Source organism: Otolemur garnettii, unplaced genomic scaffold (genome assembly GCF_000181295.1).
Source record: "Otolemur garnettii isolate 467f Iridium unplaced genomic scaffold, OtoGar3 scaffold00245, whole genome shotgun sequence".
NCBI lineage: Eukaryota > Metazoa > Chordata > Mammalia > Primates > Galagidae > Otolemur > Otolemur garnettii.
Window position 1 is genome coordinate 325491 of NW_003852640.1, and position 15930 is coordinate 341420.

The 15930-nt window shown below is 55.4% G+C and overlaps 3 protein-coding genes across 6 annotated transcripts in view; all 3 read left to right on the plus strand.

Annotated features, from left to right (window-relative positions):
* Positions 1 to 10381, plus strand: part of ARHGAP39 (Rho GTPase activating protein 39) — a 47734-nt gene extending 37353 nt beyond the window's left edge. The window contains exons 6-11 of the mRNA XM_003802309.3: positions 4342 to 4434; positions 7543 to 7616; positions 8428 to 8627; positions 9359 to 9450; positions 9915 to 10084; positions 10158 to 10381. Of these exons, the coding sequence (XP_003802357.1) occupies positions 4342 to 4434; positions 7543 to 7616; positions 8428 to 8627; positions 9359 to 9450; positions 9915 to 10084; positions 10158 to 10352 (824 nt within the window). The 3' untranslated portion in view covers positions 10353 to 10381. The remainder of the gene's footprint in view (positions 1 to 4341; positions 4435 to 7542; positions 7617 to 8427; positions 8628 to 9358; positions 9451 to 9914; positions 10085 to 10157) is intronic.
* Positions 10382 to 11819: 1438 nt separating this feature from the next.
* CUNH8orf82 (chromosome unknown C8orf82 homolog) lies at positions 11820 to 14509 on the plus strand. 3 transcript variants are annotated; one of them, XM_023508391.1, is made up of 3 exons: positions 11820 to 12120; positions 12632 to 12680; positions 12897 to 14509. In XM_023508391.1, exons 1-3 carry the CDS (start codon positions 11938 to 11940, stop codon positions 13340 to 13342), a joined length of 678 nt encoding a protein of 225 aa, XP_023364159.1. In that variant the 5' UTR covers positions 11820 to 11937; the 3' UTR covers positions 13343 to 14509. The 3 variants fall into 3 exon arrangements, with proteins under 3 accessions (XP_023364159.1, XP_003802389.1, XP_012668477.1); XM_003802341.3 differs by having other exon boundaries at positions 11820 to 12099; XM_012813023.2 differs by having other exon boundaries at positions 11966 to 11982.
* The window catches only part of LRRC24 (leucine rich repeat containing 24), a 5470-nt gene continuing 3274 nt past the window's right edge, over positions 13735 to 15930 (plus strand). For both annotated transcript variants that reach the window (XM_003802323.3, XM_012813036.2), the window contains exon 1: positions 13735 to 13787. The gene's annotated coding sequence lies outside the window, so the exon portion shown is untranslated. The remainder of the gene's footprint in view (positions 13788 to 15930) is intronic.

Consider the following 15930-nt stretch of genomic DNA (forward strand, 5'->3'; position numbering starts at 1 on the left):
ACAGCTTCCAGACCAAGAGAGAAAAAAAAAAAAAAAAAAAAGATACAGGGTCTTACTATGTTACCCAGGCTGGACTCAAACTCCTGGGCTCGTGAAATCTTCCCACCTTGGCCTCTGGAACAGCAGCAACGATAGGCATATGCCACCACGTGTGGTCAATATTCCATTTTTGATAAAAATTAGGAATAGAAGGGAACCGTGTCACCTTGATAGAGGGTATATGTAAAACCTGTGGTATACAAAAGAATTGAAAGCAAATACTGGAACAGATAGTTGTACAAGAGTATCTATGGGGTGGGCGCAATGGCTCATGCCTGTAATCCTAGCACTGTAGGAGGCTGAGGCAGGTGGTTTGCCTAAGCCAGAGGGAGGCCTTATCTATAAAAATAGCTGAGCTTTGGGCGGTGCATGTGGCTGAAAGGAGTGAGGCACTGGCCCCATATGCTGAGGGTGGCGGGTTCAAGCCCAGCCCCGGCCAAAAACTGCAAAAAGAAAAAAAAAAAAATAGCTGAGCATTGTGGTGGGTATCTGTAGTCTCAGCTACTTGGGAGGCTGAGGCATGAAAATTGCTTAAGCCTGAGAATTTGAGGTTGTTGTTAGGGCAACAAAGTAAGACTCTGTTTCCAAAAAAAAAAAAATTTTCTATAGAAGTACTATTCATAGTAGCCAAAAGGTAGAAACATGCACCTCAGTGTCCATCACAGGTGAATATATTGACAACATGTGGCCTATCCATACAATAGAATATTATTCAGCCATGAAAAGAATTAAATTCTGACATGCTACAACATGGGTGAAGTCTGAAAAGATGCTGTCCCATATATAAAGGGACATATACTGTATGATTCCACTTAATCAGAAGAGGTGAATTCATAGAGGCAGCAGGTGGGCTTGGAGGAGTGGAAACAAGTAGTTACTGCTTTATTTTTTAACTTTTTTTTATTTTCTGCAGTTTTGGCTGGGGCTGGGCTTGAACCCACCCACCCCACCCCCAGTATGTGGGGCTGGTGCCCTACTCCTTGAGCCACAGGTGCCACCCTGCTGCTTTATTTTTGTTTGGGAAGATGCAAGGGCCTGGGAGGCAGACAGTGATGACAGTTACACATTATGAATGTAGTTGAGGCCACTGAACTGTACTTTAAAAGTGATTATTTTATGCCCATATTTTACCACAGTCACAGTATAGCCAGCAGTAAGGAATGGAGTGAGGGCTTCCCCCCAGCATCAACAATAAGGCAGGAGTCACCAGTTTCACCACATATGCCAGTGCCATCCTTGGAGTCCTAGCTAATGTGTAAGTCATGAAAAAGATTAAAGGTATTCACATTGGAAAGGAGGTGTACACTTGTGTTTATTCACAGATAACTTGATCCTCTATGCCGGCCGTCCTCAGCCTTTCTGGCACCAGGGACTGATTTCATGGAAGACGGTTTTTCCTTGGACTAGAGTGCGGGGGTTGCTTTTGATATGAGTCTGAAAGGAGTTCATTTTTCTTTTTTTTTTTTTTTTTGAGACAGAGTCTCACTGTGTCACCCTCAGTAGAGTGCTGTAGTGTTACAGCTCACAGCAACCTCAAACTCTTGGGCTTAAGTGATTTTCTTGCCTCAGCCTCTGGAGTAGCTGGGACTACAGGTACTGCCACAATGCCCAGCTATTTTTTTGTTGTAGTTGTAATTTTTGTTTAGCAGGCTTAGGCTGGGTTTGAACACACTAACCCCAGTGTATGTGGCTGGCGCCAAGCCAAGGAGTTGATTTATTATGGTCTGTGTGCAGTCAGACCTCCCCACTAATGATAATCTGTGTTTGCAGCCGCTCCTCAGCACTAGCATCACTGCATCAGCCCCACCTTAGATCATCAGGCATCAGATTCTCAAGAGGAGCACAACCCAGATCCCTCACATGCGTTGTTTACAGTGGGGTTCACACTCCTGTGAGACTCTGATGCTGCTGATCTGGCAGGAGGTGGAGCTGGGGCCGTGATGCCAGCAAGGGAGAGCAGCTGTAAATATAGATGAAGCTTCACCTGCTGCTCACCTCCTGCTGTGGGGCCCAGTTTCTAATAGGCCGCTGGATTGGTACCAGTCCATACCTGAGGATTGAAAACCACAACTCTATCTAGAATATCCTGTGTAATCTACAAAAGTGCTGCTAGAACTAGTAAGTGAGTTTACAAGATTGCAAGATAAAAGTTAATCATATTTGTATATGCTAGCAACAAGCTCTTGGAAACTGTGATTATTTAAATGTCATTTGAAGTAGCATTTAAAAATACACACTAACAAAAGATTTGTGAGACCTCTGTGGTAAAGCTACAAAGCCTTGCTGAACATTAAGTATGAATGGGGAGGAGCTCACATTTGGGTCAGAAGAGGGTATAATGGAAGCTTAGCAGCCACTGCTTGGCACCTCAGATGTGAGTTGTTAGCATGGTGGAGGGGAAGACTCTCAGGATGTCAGTTTTAACCAAATTGAACCATAGATTCCTAATAAAAATGTTAAGTTTTTTTCAATTTTAGAAATGACAGGCTGATTCTGAAATTCATAGAAAATATAAAAGATAAAAGACCTAGTATAGCTAAAACCTCTTTGAAAAAGAACAAATTTGGAGAACATCCCGCCTGACTGGCTGTGAAGCACGCATGTTGGAGGAACTGGATATCCAAATACAAAAAGATGAATTTCAACCTATATACAAAAATTAAGTGAAGATTGATCATAAACCAAACTATAAGACCTAAAACTGTAGATCTTATAGAACAAAACATTGAAAATCTTAGTTTTTCTGAGTTGGGTTAAGATTGTGATTGATAAAACTGGACTTCGTCAAAATTAAATCTGCAGAAGACATTGTTAAGAGAGTGAGAAAATGAGCCGGTTGTAGACTGGGCCAGAGTCGGGGCATCAGGGTGAGCCCTCAGCTGACACAGCCTGGGTGCAAGTGGCTGTGTCTGTGCATACAGAAGTCCTAGCCTGCCAGCTAGGAAAGCCCAGAAAATGATACCCTAGTAGCAGTGAGCACATCCAACACCCAGATCTTGGTTTCTAGAGATCTCAAATCATTGGCTGATTCTAGGCCTGGTGCAAAATGTAAAGTCAAAAGTAGGAAGTGCTGGAGGTTAGGGGAGAGCTCCTTATGGCTAGAGCTGGAACAATTTGAACAAGAAAATAGAGTCGGCTCAGCACCTGTAGCTCAGTGGCTAGGGTGCCAGCCACATACACCAGAGCTGGCAGGCTCAAATCCAGCCGAGGCCTGCCAAACAATAATGACATCTACAACCAAAAATAGCCAGGCATTGTAGTGGGTGCCCATAGTCCCAGCTACTTGGGAGACTGAGGTAAGAGAATCACTTGAGCCCAAGAGTTTGAGATTGCTGTGAGCTGTGACATTACAGCCCTCTACGGAGGGCGACATAATGAGACTCTGTCTCAAAAAAAAAAAAGAAAATAGTCATGTTGGATTGTAATCCAGAGCATAAAATAGTCTTAAATCCATACTGATATAGGTAAATGATTAGATAGATAGGAATCGTCACGTCTCCAAAGAAGAATATAGGCCCAGCACAGTGGCTAACCTGTAATTTCAGCACTATGGCAGGCTGAGGAGGGAGGATTCCTTGAGCTCATGAGTGTGAGACCAGCCTGAGCAAGAGTGAGACCCTGTCTCTACTAAAACTAGAAAAACTAGCAGGTGCCGTGGTAGGTGCCTATAGTCCCAACTACTTGGGAGGCTGATGCAGGAGGCTCACTTAAACACCTCAAGACAGGTGTTGTCCCCATCCTGCAAATTCCCATCCTGGGAATTTGAGGTTGCTGTGAGCTATGACAGCACTGCTGTGAACTATGACAGAGTAGATTCTGTCTCAAAAAAAATTTATGTAGATACTCGACACCTTTCATAGAGAATTGTCTAGAAGGAGAAACCTGAAAGGCATGACCTTAGCTAGGTGATCAAAGTTGACAGCAACAAGTTACGTTGTATAGAGCAGGAGACACGTCCAAAATCCTGAGGAGAGCCTGGCAGCAGCTGTGCCCAGCATGGGCCAGCCATCTTTGGTCCTTCATGTCTACTGGTTCCTGGGCTGGCAGAAGGGCAGGCTGAGCCCCTCCTTATCTCCCCAGCCCCCCAGGCAGCCACAGAGCCAGGAGTTGGTACAGCCCTTTCTGTACTTTCTGCCCTCAGTGTGATGGGCGCCAGCCTCCATCCTCTCACACAGCCCCAGGCCCCCAGCTGAATGGGTCATCCCCCTGGCCCAGAAGCCTCTCAGCCAGGCATGGAAACTGTGTGGGCGCTTGTCCTTGGCTTTGTCTTCTGTGGTCCTCATGGTTCTCTTTGCTCCCCAGTGACACAGCACATAAAAGAGCTCCTGGAAAGGAACAGTAAGAAGAAGTCCAAACTGAGAAAGAAACCCAAGCCCTATGTTGAAGAGCCGGATGGTAGGGCCTCTCCTGCAGCCCTACGGCTGCCTGCACAGCTCTGCTTTCCAGCTGCGGCCACCTGGCCTCTCTCTCTAACCTCTTCTGGGCTGAGGGTTGGGGCCACTAACCTCAGGTCTGGGGTCACCTGAGCCGGCTGGAGAGGCCACACCATGGTGGTGCCCAGAATAGTCTCCAGCCTACTCTCAAGGTTCTTGGTTGGGTAGGGCCTACCAGGGCTGCCCTCCAGTCCACCCTGTCCCAGGCTATGGGAGCCAATCCTGGCATTTAGAAGTCAGCAAGGAGCCTCCTCTCTTTGATGTGGCCCCAGGCCTCTCCCACCAGCATCCTCCCACCCACACAGTTAACCACCCTATCCCTACCCTTCCCTGGGCATGGTTGAGATCCAGGAAGGCCTAGTAAACTCTGTTAACCCTGTCTGCAGAGAAGGGCCTCTGGGGCTGGCTCAGGCTTCTCAGTTGTTGGGAAGCCCTGCCACCTTTTCTGCTGCACTCCCTTTCCTCTTGGAAGCCCTCTCTGACCACATGTGGCCCACGGGGCCTCAGCACAAGGCCAGAAAGCTTTCTGTAGATGAGACCTGCTTAAGGCAAACTCTGGGGCCAGTAGTAGGATGCAGGCTCCTATTGTTAATGCTAGCTGGCATCTGGGAGACGGGGGACTTATCCTCATCCTGGGGCTTCCCAGGCTGCCCTCAGCAGGTCTGTGCAGGGGCTGCCCCCTGGCCCAGCCAGCCTCACCCAGGGCCCTGGGAAAACAGAGGCCACTGTGTTGGGCTGAGTGGGAGGGACTCAGAGCTCTGCCTGACCCAGCCACCGGCTACCTGGAGGCTACACAGACACTGGCCATGAGTCCTTTTGCAGCCAGGTGGGCTAGGGAGCAGGACTTGCCCTGGACCCAGCAGCCTTGAGGCCTGTGACCTGGCCCGGGAGAGCTGCTTCTGGTGTTCCCTATATGGGCAGCCACATACACCCCCTATAAAAGTGGCCTTCACTACAGCCAGGTGGACAAGGCCAGTTGAGGCACTAGACTTTGAGCAGAGCACCCCATAGGGTGAGGGTCTTCCTGGGCTGGCTGTGGGTCTCAGCAGCTGCCTCTTGGTGCCTGGCCCCTTTATCAGGGCAGCACCAGCAGCAGTCAGTGCAGCCCCCCAGACCTGGGCTGCTGTGTCCATCTCAGTGCTGACCACCTGCTGATACCAGGCTTCAGGCGTAGCCCCTTTCCAGTCACCCTTGAAACAGTTGTTGTCTCCATCCTGCAAGAGGAAACAGGGGCATAGACAGTTTGATGTTTCCATTTTCACCAGCTTTGGGGTGGGGACCCAGGATGTTCCAGATCACAGCCTGTGCAGAGCTATCCTGGTCCCAGGCAGGCTTAGGCTGAAGGCCTGGATATTTGTTCCACCAGGGGCTCCCAGTCTTCCCTCAAGGACAGTAATCCGGTGTCTTGACAAGCTGCAGGCCTGGGCTTCTGCCACCTGCTGTCCACGAAGCTTACTCCCGTTTCACCTGCTGCAGGCTATGAGGGTAGAGTTTCTGGGCCCTATTTTAAGCACCACCCATTCTCACAGAGCAAAAGGGGCCTCAGAGCCTCTGTTGGAAGGTTCCAGAGGCTGCACACACTGTGTCACCTGCAGGCTGAAACTGGGAGCAAGGCCTGGGGGTGGCAGGGACCTGAGACAAGTGTTCCAGGACTTAAACATTTGTGAAAAACATTTATTTTGGTCATTCTAAAATAGAATTCCCTTAACAGTTAATAGTGATAAAACTACTTTATGGTGATTAGAAATGGTTGAAAACATTTTCATGTGTTTTTGAAACTGGAGTCAAAGGACACCCCCACGTCTACAGGAAGCTCCTTCCTTTTCTTTTTTTTTTTTTTTTTTTTTTTTTTGAGACAGAGCCTCAAGCTGTCCCCCTGGGTCGAGTGCCATGGCATTACAGCTCACAGCAACCTCCACCTCCTGGGCTCAAGCGAGTCTCCTGCCTCCGCCTCCCAAGTAGCTGGGACCACAGGCGCCCGCCACAACGCCCGGCTATTTTTTGGTTGCAGCCGTCATTGTTGTTTTGGCGGGTCCGGGCTGGGGATTCGAACCCGCCACCTTAGGTGTATGTGGCTGGCGCCTTAGCCGGTTGAGCTATAGGTGCCGAGCCAGCTCCTTCCTTTTCAAAACAGATTATAATTCCGACCCAGAGGCCCCCTCAGTCTGGCAGTTGGCAGACCCAGAGGAGGTGTTGGTCCTGAGCCCTGCAGTGCAGGGTCCTGTCCACTGGTGGCACCTCTGGCCTGGGCCAGCTCCTTGTGGCAAGGCCTCACCTCAGCCCTTCTTTGCCTGGGCCATAAGGTGCCAGGCACATCCCAAACCCACACACCATCACCTTGCCCACAGACACTGCTCAGGTGACACTGTTCCCACCCTCCGGAACACTCGCCTGGTATCCAGTGCCGGGCTAAGCTTTAAAAGCCCAAGGAAGACTGGGTCCCTCTTCCCTGCAGTGCTCAGAGGACCCAGGCCAGTCAGCTCAGGGATCCACCCCTGCTGCTTCCAGGCCTGTTGGGCCTGTGGAAATGACCCTCCTCTAGGGGCCCCCTGGGCCCACAGCCTGCCCTGTCCTGCCTGTGACTCCTTATACAGAAGAAATGTCCCAGCATGCCCCTCCTCGGGGCCATGGCAGGGGCGGGTAGGTGGATAGAGCATTATTCCCTGGGGCTGGGTCCCTCTGGAGGTGGGAAGTGACCCTTGGGCTGTGCTTTAAAGCAGGGGTCCTCAAACTTTTTAAACAGGAGACCAGTTCACTGTCCCTCAGACTGTTGGAGGGCCGGACAGCAGGTCCTGAGATGAGTCCGGCTGCTAAGCAGGACAGGCAGCTGCAGCAAAAACACCTGGCGGGGCAGATAAATGTCTTAGGTGGGGGGCTTGTGTCCCGTGGGCCGTAGTTTGAGAACACCTGCTTTAAAGACATCATCGGAGGGTGTAGGGACCCACACTGCTGACCAGAACCTTACCAGCCCAGACCCTAAGAGCCCTGGAAGGAGCTGTCTCTGCTCACCTCTCTCTCGGCCCTGCACCCCACGTCTGTACCAGGCTGACCAGCACTCGCTCTTTTCCAGGGGTGGCCATAAGCACGTATGCCAAGTACTGTTATCACAAGCTGCAGAAGGCGGCCCTGACGGGGGCCAAGAAGGTACAGGCACTTTGGGGAGCCAGCAGGATGCAGAGGGGAGGCAGCCATGGCTCGCCATGTGGAGTGTGGGGTGGGGAGGCCCAGGGAGCCGCTGCGTGGCTGCCCTTCCTGACAGCGCCTGCACCTCTCTGGAGGCTACCCTGGATCTTGGGAGGCCGATCTTTGGCTGCAGTGCAGGCCCTGGAGACCACCTGCCAGGCTCATTAAGCCCCAGAGTACCTACCCCTGGACCAGGCCCCAGGCACCATCAGCGCCCCCTGCACCCTGGATCCTGCAGGTGCCCGTCTTCCCTGCCCTGAGCCATCCTGCACCCACTTCCCCAGCTCTGTCTTCCTTTCTCCAGAGGGCACCAAGGCTGTAGCTCTGCTCAAGCCCATGCTCCCCTGTCCTCAGGGCAGGTGGAACTTCCACAAACACCCCACCCCAACCCCTCTGGAAGCCTGGCTTCCTCTCCTTCCTCCTCCCTCTGTTGAGCTCCTCTCCACACTCTGACCCCTTAAAGGGGCTTTCAGCCCTGCCATAGACTTCCAGAAGCTTCTCCCAGACCGGCTAGCCTAACCTTTGCTGTGGCCCTTGCCAGCCCAGATGCCCTTCCCCTTCCTGCATGGCTCCCTGGTGCTGGTGGGGGGAGTAACAGGAGGCCCTTGATAACTGAGGACAGGGCACAGGGGCTGCCGCAAGCTGAGCTGGGCAGAGCCTGGGTTGTATAGGGAAGTGAGGAGAGAGCAGTTGGGCCGGGGTGGCCTGGGAGAGGTGGGGAGAGCAGGGAGACCAAGCCAGACCAGGATGGGAGAGCGGGCTGTCTTCACAGGGGTTGAAGAAGCCCAATGTGGAGGAGATCCGCCATGCCAAGAACGCCGTGTTTAGCCCGTCCATGTTCGGCAGTGGGCTGCAAGAGGTCATGAGCATGCAGAAGGAGCGCTACCCCGACCGACAGCTGCCCTGGGTGCAGACACGGCTCTCTGAGGAGGTGCTGGCGCTCAATGGTGACCAGACGGAGGGCATCTTCAGGTGCCACAGCAGCCCTGGGCCCTGGGTGTGGGGGCCACAGCCGTGTGTCCACCATGGGTCTCTAGCAGGCAAGGGCCATTAAACCTCAGAGCAGTTGGAAGGGCAGGGCTGCTGTGGGAAGGTGACCCTGAGAGCCGTGTGGTCCAGGAGAGGCCAGTAGACCTTGTACTTATGAGAAGGAGAAAAGTCAGCTGAGTCTTATCTGGGAACAGCAGCACAGCTTGCCAGGAACAGTGCCTTGCAGAAATGGCCCCAGGGTCTGGTGGGTGTTTGGACTCCAGGCTGGGGTTGTGCCTGAGACAACCCTGAGAGAGGATGTACAACTGGCAGAGCAGGGCCTACAGCCGGGCAGCTCAGTGTCCTCGCCCTGAGCAGGGGTCAGGCAGCCCTGCCCTTTGGGGAGGGCACAAAACTGCAGTCCCCTGCTGTCCTGATCCACCTGTCAGCCCCAGAAAGACGTCTGGGAAGCCAAGGCTAGTGGGTTTGGTCCCCATGACCCTGCAGAGGATCCAGGAATCTCCACTGGGAGAGATTCCCCACAGAAGAGGGCACAGGGGCCCTAAGCAACACCACCCACCCCTGTTGGGACCAAGGCCACTCAGTGCCACAAGGGGTGGAGACACTGCTCTCTCCACCAATTAGCAGGGGCCAATAGGAGAGAAGTGTCATGCTGAGGCATGAAGCCTGGGGCAACCTCAGCTCCTCCAGCCTTGCCCTACTGTGCTCTGCAGGGTCCCTGGGGACATTGATGAAGTGAATGCTCTGAAGCTGCAGGTGGACCAGTGGAAGGTACCGACAGGCCTGGAGGACCCCCATGTCCCTGGTGAGCCCTTAACACACCCAGTAGCAGGGCAGGACTGGCTTCAGCAGTGGGGTCTCAAGGGTTCCTCTGGGCCTCTGGGCCACAGCCTATAGGATAGACAGCCACTCTCCTTTCTTGGTGTCACCCACAGCCTCCCTCTGTGCACACTGGCATCTTGCCTATTGGAAACGCTCCCAGGTGTCTTGCAGTAGCCCAAGTTAACAGCCTGTGCAGCCAAGCCCCACCAGCCCTGCTTGCTGTCCCACCAATCCCTCATCACAGCAGCTGCAGAGTTCCCCCATGCTTCCAGAATGGAGTCCAGGCGTTTAGTACCCAAGAGACCTTGGCTAGGTGGAACATTTCCAGATGTGGCCACTCAGTGAGGGAGTCACATTGCCCCTCAATGCATGTCACCCATTGAACCTCACTTGGCCCAGGGGAACCTACCTAGAGCAGGCCCACTTAGCCTTGCACTGTGTCCCCAGCGTCACTGCTGAAGCTCTGGTATCGGGAGCTGGAGGAGCCCCTGATCCCACATGAGTTCTACGAGCAGTGCATCACGCACTGCGACAGCCCCGAGGCCGCCGTGGCTGTGGTGCACGCTCTGCCTCGCATCAACCGCATGGTGCTCTGCTACCTCATCCGCTTCCTCCAGGTAGGCCCCAGGGACCTGCCCAAGCCGGCCCCTCCCCACCCCCCTGCCCCCACCCACCCTCTGCTCTGTGCAGGTGTTCATGCAGCCTGCCAACGTGGCCATCACTAAGATGGACGTCAGCAACCTGGCCATGGTAATGGCACCCAACTGCCTGCGCTGCCAATCCGATGACCCACGAGTCATCTTCGAGAACACCCGCAAGGAGATGTCCTTCCTGCGCATGCTCATTCAGCATCTGGATACCAGCTTCATGGAGGGCGTGCTGTAGCACAAGGGCACCAGGGACCGACAGGCTGGGGCAGAGCAGAGCTCAGTGCACCTAGGCATGGAGGGGGAGGGGGAGTGTCCTAATGGGGAGGTAGCATGCCAGTCTTCACCCTGTACCCACCCAGGTCACTGCCACCCACCCTGACAGAATCCTGCACTTGCCTCTCTGAGCAAAGGGGGCCAGATCCATACCCCAGCCATGGAATCCCCTGCTCTTACCCCACCCAGGCCCTTTGCCCCAGGCGCTCCACACATGATCTCCTTCCTGGTCTGAGGGTGCAGCCAGGGCAGAGGAGCTGTTGGAACACCATCTCTGGCTCCCCACCTCATGGCCAGTTCCTGTGGGCACTGCCTCACCCACCACTGGCCACCAGTCAGCCCCAAGAAAGTGCCTTCTGTTTCCTGGAGCCCAGCAACACTGCCCCTCCCAGACCAGCCCCAGAGCACAGGCCACCCTCCCTTGGGGCTGGCTGCCTCACTGGGCCTCCTGCACTCAGCCTGGCACTGGCCTGGGCCCTCCCCAGCTGTCTCACTCTGTCCTTCCTTGTCCTTTTGGCATCCTGGCCTGCAGCTCTGCCCTGCCCCTGCAGGCTCCTAAAGGAGTGGCCCTTCCTGTCTTCCCACCTCCTCGGCCTGCTGGTGACTGCACAGGAGTCTGGGGGCTGTAGGGCACTGGCTTGTCCACCACCAGAACAGGACCTAGCTGGCCTAGAGCATGGCAGGCTGTCTGTGCGTGGGGATGGCCCCCAAACCAAAGTCTTCTGGGGTGGGGGCCTGGCTGGGCAGACACTCTTGCAGCAGGGTGGGGAAGGGGTAAGAGTATTTTTTCTTGGTGTAACTGTAAATCCAGAATCTATCCCGCACCCTAGACCATCAGTGTATAGAGATATAAATAGAACAAAAGATATAAGAACTAAATTTGCTAATGACATAGTTTTAACCCAAATGCTATTTATGTCTGAGCCGTCCTCTGTGCAGAGCAAGTTGGTATCATTCCTTCTTTTCTTCTCTAATCTTTCTTGGCTTCGGACCAAAAACCAAGCTCTCCCCATCCCTACCCAGACCTGCGCTGACGTGAGGGAAAGAGTCGCAGCCCTCCTGGCCCAGCTGCAGGGGACACCCAGGTCCTTAGTTTGTACATTTTCCATTTTGTAAGTTTGAGTTCCAGTCGTTGTAAAACTTAATTTCTCCCCAGTTTTTATACATATATATTTTTAGAGTTGAGTTTTTATTTATTATTAAAAAAAAAGCCCAGCCCTGCCGAGGCTCGGTGTCCCCTGGGGGAAGCAGCTGCCTCAGAACCCTACGCGCGGACCCGAGAGGCGATTTGGTGTGAATAAAGTACACGTGGACACTTCGGCCGGGCCCCGCTTCCGTTTTTGGGCGCGGGCGGGCGGAGGCCAGGAGCCTTCTAAGCAGCGGGGCTCCGAGCCTCGGGCGGGCTCGCAGACCCGGCGCGGCGCTTGACTCTTGGGGTTGGATGAAGCTCCGGAACGCTGAGCGCGAGGTTGCGGCCCGCGAGGGTGTGTGCTCACGCTACACCACTCCCGGCGAGAACTGCTGGCCGCTTCCGGCGCGCTGGAAGAATGTGGTCGCAGTGCCGGGTGCTTCGGTCGCAGACTTTGGCCTTGGTACAGTCGCGGGGAACCCGGGCCTACGGCGGGGACGGGGGCGTCTCTTACACGCAGGGCCAGAGCCCCGAGACCCGCACACGCGAGTACTTTTACTACGTGGACCATCAGGGCCAGGTGGGCCAGCCTGGGGCCACGGTGAGGCGAGTGCCAGGGAAGGTCGGCGGGGCGGGGGTGGGGCCCCCATTGTGGGGCGGAGCCAGCAAGAAGATCGGATCCCTCTGGGCGGAGCTGGACGCCGAGGAGAGAGGAGCGGTCTGGCCTGGCCGGCCCCAGTGGACTGCCTCCCGCAAGGCCAAGTCCCCATGGCGCCCTACAGTTCCGGGCCCGCCTGGTGGCGCTACTGCCCCACCTGCTTAGAGTCCTGCGGAGGGAAGCAGGCCAGGCTGCCCGCGCTGAGGTGGCAACATAACTGATTAGAAACTTGAAAGGTGGTAGAAAGTGCGGGAAAGTTTCACTTAGCCCAGGGAACCTGTGCGTCAGGAACCGCATGCTGGAGTGCAGGTAGACGCAGGAGGGTCGGCAGGGCCCTAGGTTTGTTTTCCACGCCCCTCCGCACACAACGTGTGGATACGCAAAGAAAACAAACACGGGCTGGAACTCAGGACAGCCAGAGCTTTCCCGCCCCGACCTGCCCTTCTGTCTGTAGCTTTTCCTGGATGATGCCAAAATGAAGAATTTCATCACCTGTTTCAAAGGTACTGCCGCCCCCCTCCCCCCGTTCCTTCCTTTACCCTGGGCGGGCTCCGCATCCTCCCGGCCGTCCGCCCCAAGGGAGAGGCCGCCCTGCGCTCAGAAGCCCGGCTAAGTGAGGCCAGGTGATTCTTCGACCTGGACGCTAGCCCCTAGTGCAGTCCAGCACCCAGAGGCCTGGGGTACCCGGCATTGTGAACAGCCCACCCTTCACTCCCCAGACCTGCAGTTCCTGGTCACCTTCTTCTCCCGCCTGAGACCCAACCACAGCGGGCGCTACGAGACCTCCTTCCCCTTCCTCTCGCCCTGTGGGAGGGAGCGCAACTTCCTGCGCTGTGAGGACCGGCCGGTGGTCTTCACGCACCTGCTGGCCGTGGGCAGCGGGTCTCCGCGTCTCTCTTACTGCGGCGGCGGCGAGGCCCTGGCGGTGCCCTTCGAGCCGGCGCGCCTGCTGCCCCTGGCCACCAATGGACGCCTGTACCATCCAGCGCCGGAGCGCGCGGGCGGCGTGGGCCTGGTGCGCTCCGCGCTGGCCTTTGAGCTGAGCGCCTGCTTCGAGTATGGGTCCGGCGCGCTCACGCTGCCCTCGCACGTGCATTGGCAAGGCCACCGCATCGCCCTCACTATGGATCTGGCCCCTCTGCTTCTGTCGGCTCAGCCTCCCTAAGCCACGGCTGGGGGGGGGGGCGGGAAGCGGCAGGACTCCAGCGTCCCCGTCCGCTCCCGAGGTAACCCGCCGCTCCCTCCGCTCTCCGGGCACTCTCTAGCGCCTGTATCCACTTCTCCTACCCCGCGACCCGGCGCCCTAGTTACCGGCAGCCCACCGGCCGAGTGCGCGTGCGCGCTGCGGCGCCCTAGGCCCCGCCCCGGCTCTGTCCGTGGTGCTGCTGCGGCCCAGGAGTCCAGGTTCTCCCGTGCTCCCCGCCCCGGGCGTCCTCGGGATTGGCCTGCGTCCGGGACGTCAAGCTTTGGCGGCGGGTGCAGGGGGTGTGGGGCTGAGGTGCGCGTGCGCGAACATCCCCCACCCCCACCCCGCGGCCACTGCTCGGGCGGGGGCACGGCGGGGGAGCCGCTCGCCGCGGGAGCGCCAAGTGAGGGGCGCCCGGCCCAAGGTCAGAGGGCGTGAGCTGGGATCGGGTACCCTCCCAGCGCGGGGTGGGGGACGCAGAAACCACGCCCTTCCTCATTCCGGAGGGGTACTGACCTGTTCTGGAGGGGACCTTACTAGGAGGCGGTCGGGGAGTGGGGGGTCGAGGCAACGGGTCGCAGGGGTACGCGGGAGGGCTCGGCTCGCTCTTCGCCCGGGTGGAGGGGCGCAGGGTTTTCTTCACCTCGGTTTGGTCGGGCCCAGGGCATAGGGACACCAGCGGAAGCGCGGACGCCCCGCCCCTGCTCAGCCGAATTAGGAGCTTGTCCTGCGGTAAAAAGATTCCCGGCTCCTCTCTTCTGGCGCCCTCATTCCTGCCCCAGGGCCCTTCCACGCAGAGCTGCATCTAGCCTCGAAGCAGCAGCGCCCTGAGTTCTGAGGAGGTGGCTTGGCGCCCTCATCCCTGCCCCACGGCCCTTCGACGCTGAGCTATCTCTAGCCTCGGGAGCAGCAGTGCCCTGCGTTCTGAGGTGGTGGCTGCGGAGAACCTTCACTACTTGGGGAGCCTTGGGGCTGGAGGCTGAGTGGGCCCGGGCCAGCCCTTTGTGGTCAGAGAAAAGGATCCCAAGGGCCCAGAGAATTCCTCCAGCTGCTTGGGTTTCACAACACATCCTGAAACATCTAGAAACTGCTCCTCCCTGGGCCAAAGCTATTCTATTAAAACTTTATTGCTGTGCTTACCTCATATCTAGTGACTTTAAATAATTACATGATTACAGTTTAGGGCAAACAAGGCTACTTGGTACCTTTCCACATGGCTCAGTAAGCGGTGAAACCTGGGGCAATGTGCTAGGTGAGGCTGGGGGGGCAGTATACCCTTGTTCTGAGCTTCTGTGACTTTGGATGTTCTGATTTCTCAGCCGAAGTCCCCTACCTTTAAAACTGGGACAATCCCAGCCTTCTCATTCCAGTTGCATGCATGTAATTCTGCAAACGACATCCTCCAGCCTCAGAGGTCATTGTTCCCAAAGACCACTTGGGAAACTACAACAGAAACCCAATTGTAGCCCAAGACTCTGCTCTCATACCCCAGCTTTCCCAGGGCCCCACTTACCCCCAGCCCCACCCCAACAGAGCACCTTTCTGGGAGCTACCATGGGGAGCACAGGTCCATAGCTTTTGAGCTTACTGTTTGCCCTATCCCCCAACTCTAGCAAGATACTTAAGGAAAAACCCCAGTTCTAGATAAGCTGGTCCACTCACTGGTTCAGGCAGGTAGGAGCAAGAACTGGTCTATCCTGTACCTCAATTCCCTAATAGTTAGTGGTTCCTCTGAAACCAGCTCTGCTCACCACCGCTATGTGAACCTCAGGGCAAAGGACTTTTGGTTAAGGACATGGTCTAAGGTCAAGTGATACCCTGGGCTTTGTCCTGGGGGCACCAAAAGTACCTCCACTCTAGGCTTTGTCCCCAGGTCTTATGCCAATCCCCATGGGTGAAGACAAGGAGACATGTCTGTCCAGAGCCTATTCTTCCCATGGTAATCCATGCTCAGGTAACTGGGCCCTGGACTTTGCTACTCAAGCAAAATCCCTAGACCCATTCCCTGCACCAGCCTCTTGCACCCCAGAACTAAGGGGTGGCAGGTTGCCAGGTTAGCAAGAGCCAGATGTCCACACACATGTTGGAAACTGCAAGGATGAGATGAGAAGGGGACTGGTGGCTTTTCTCCATGAGCACTCACCCTATAAAGTGTCTGAAAAGTCCAGGAATCCTGAATTTGAACCTGATGCCTAGATTTTTTTTCAAAAGAGGATCCCACTCTCACCCAGGCTAGAGTGCAGTGGTGCAATCACAGTTCACTGTAACTTCAAACTTGTGTTGACCAGGTTTTCGTTTTTTTGTTGTTGTTGTTGTTGTTTTGAGACAGAGTCTCACCTTATCTCCCTCAGCAGAATGCTGTGGTGTCACAGTTCACAGCAACCTCTAGCTCCTGGGCTCAGGCGATTCCCCCACCTGAGCCTCTGGAGCAGCCGGCCACAACGCCTGGCTATTTTTTTGCTGCAGTTTGGCCAGGGCTGGGCTCAAACCCACCACCCTTGGTATATGGGGCTGGCGCCCACCAAGCCACAGGTGCTGCTCTTGACCAGGTCTTTTTTTTTTTTTTT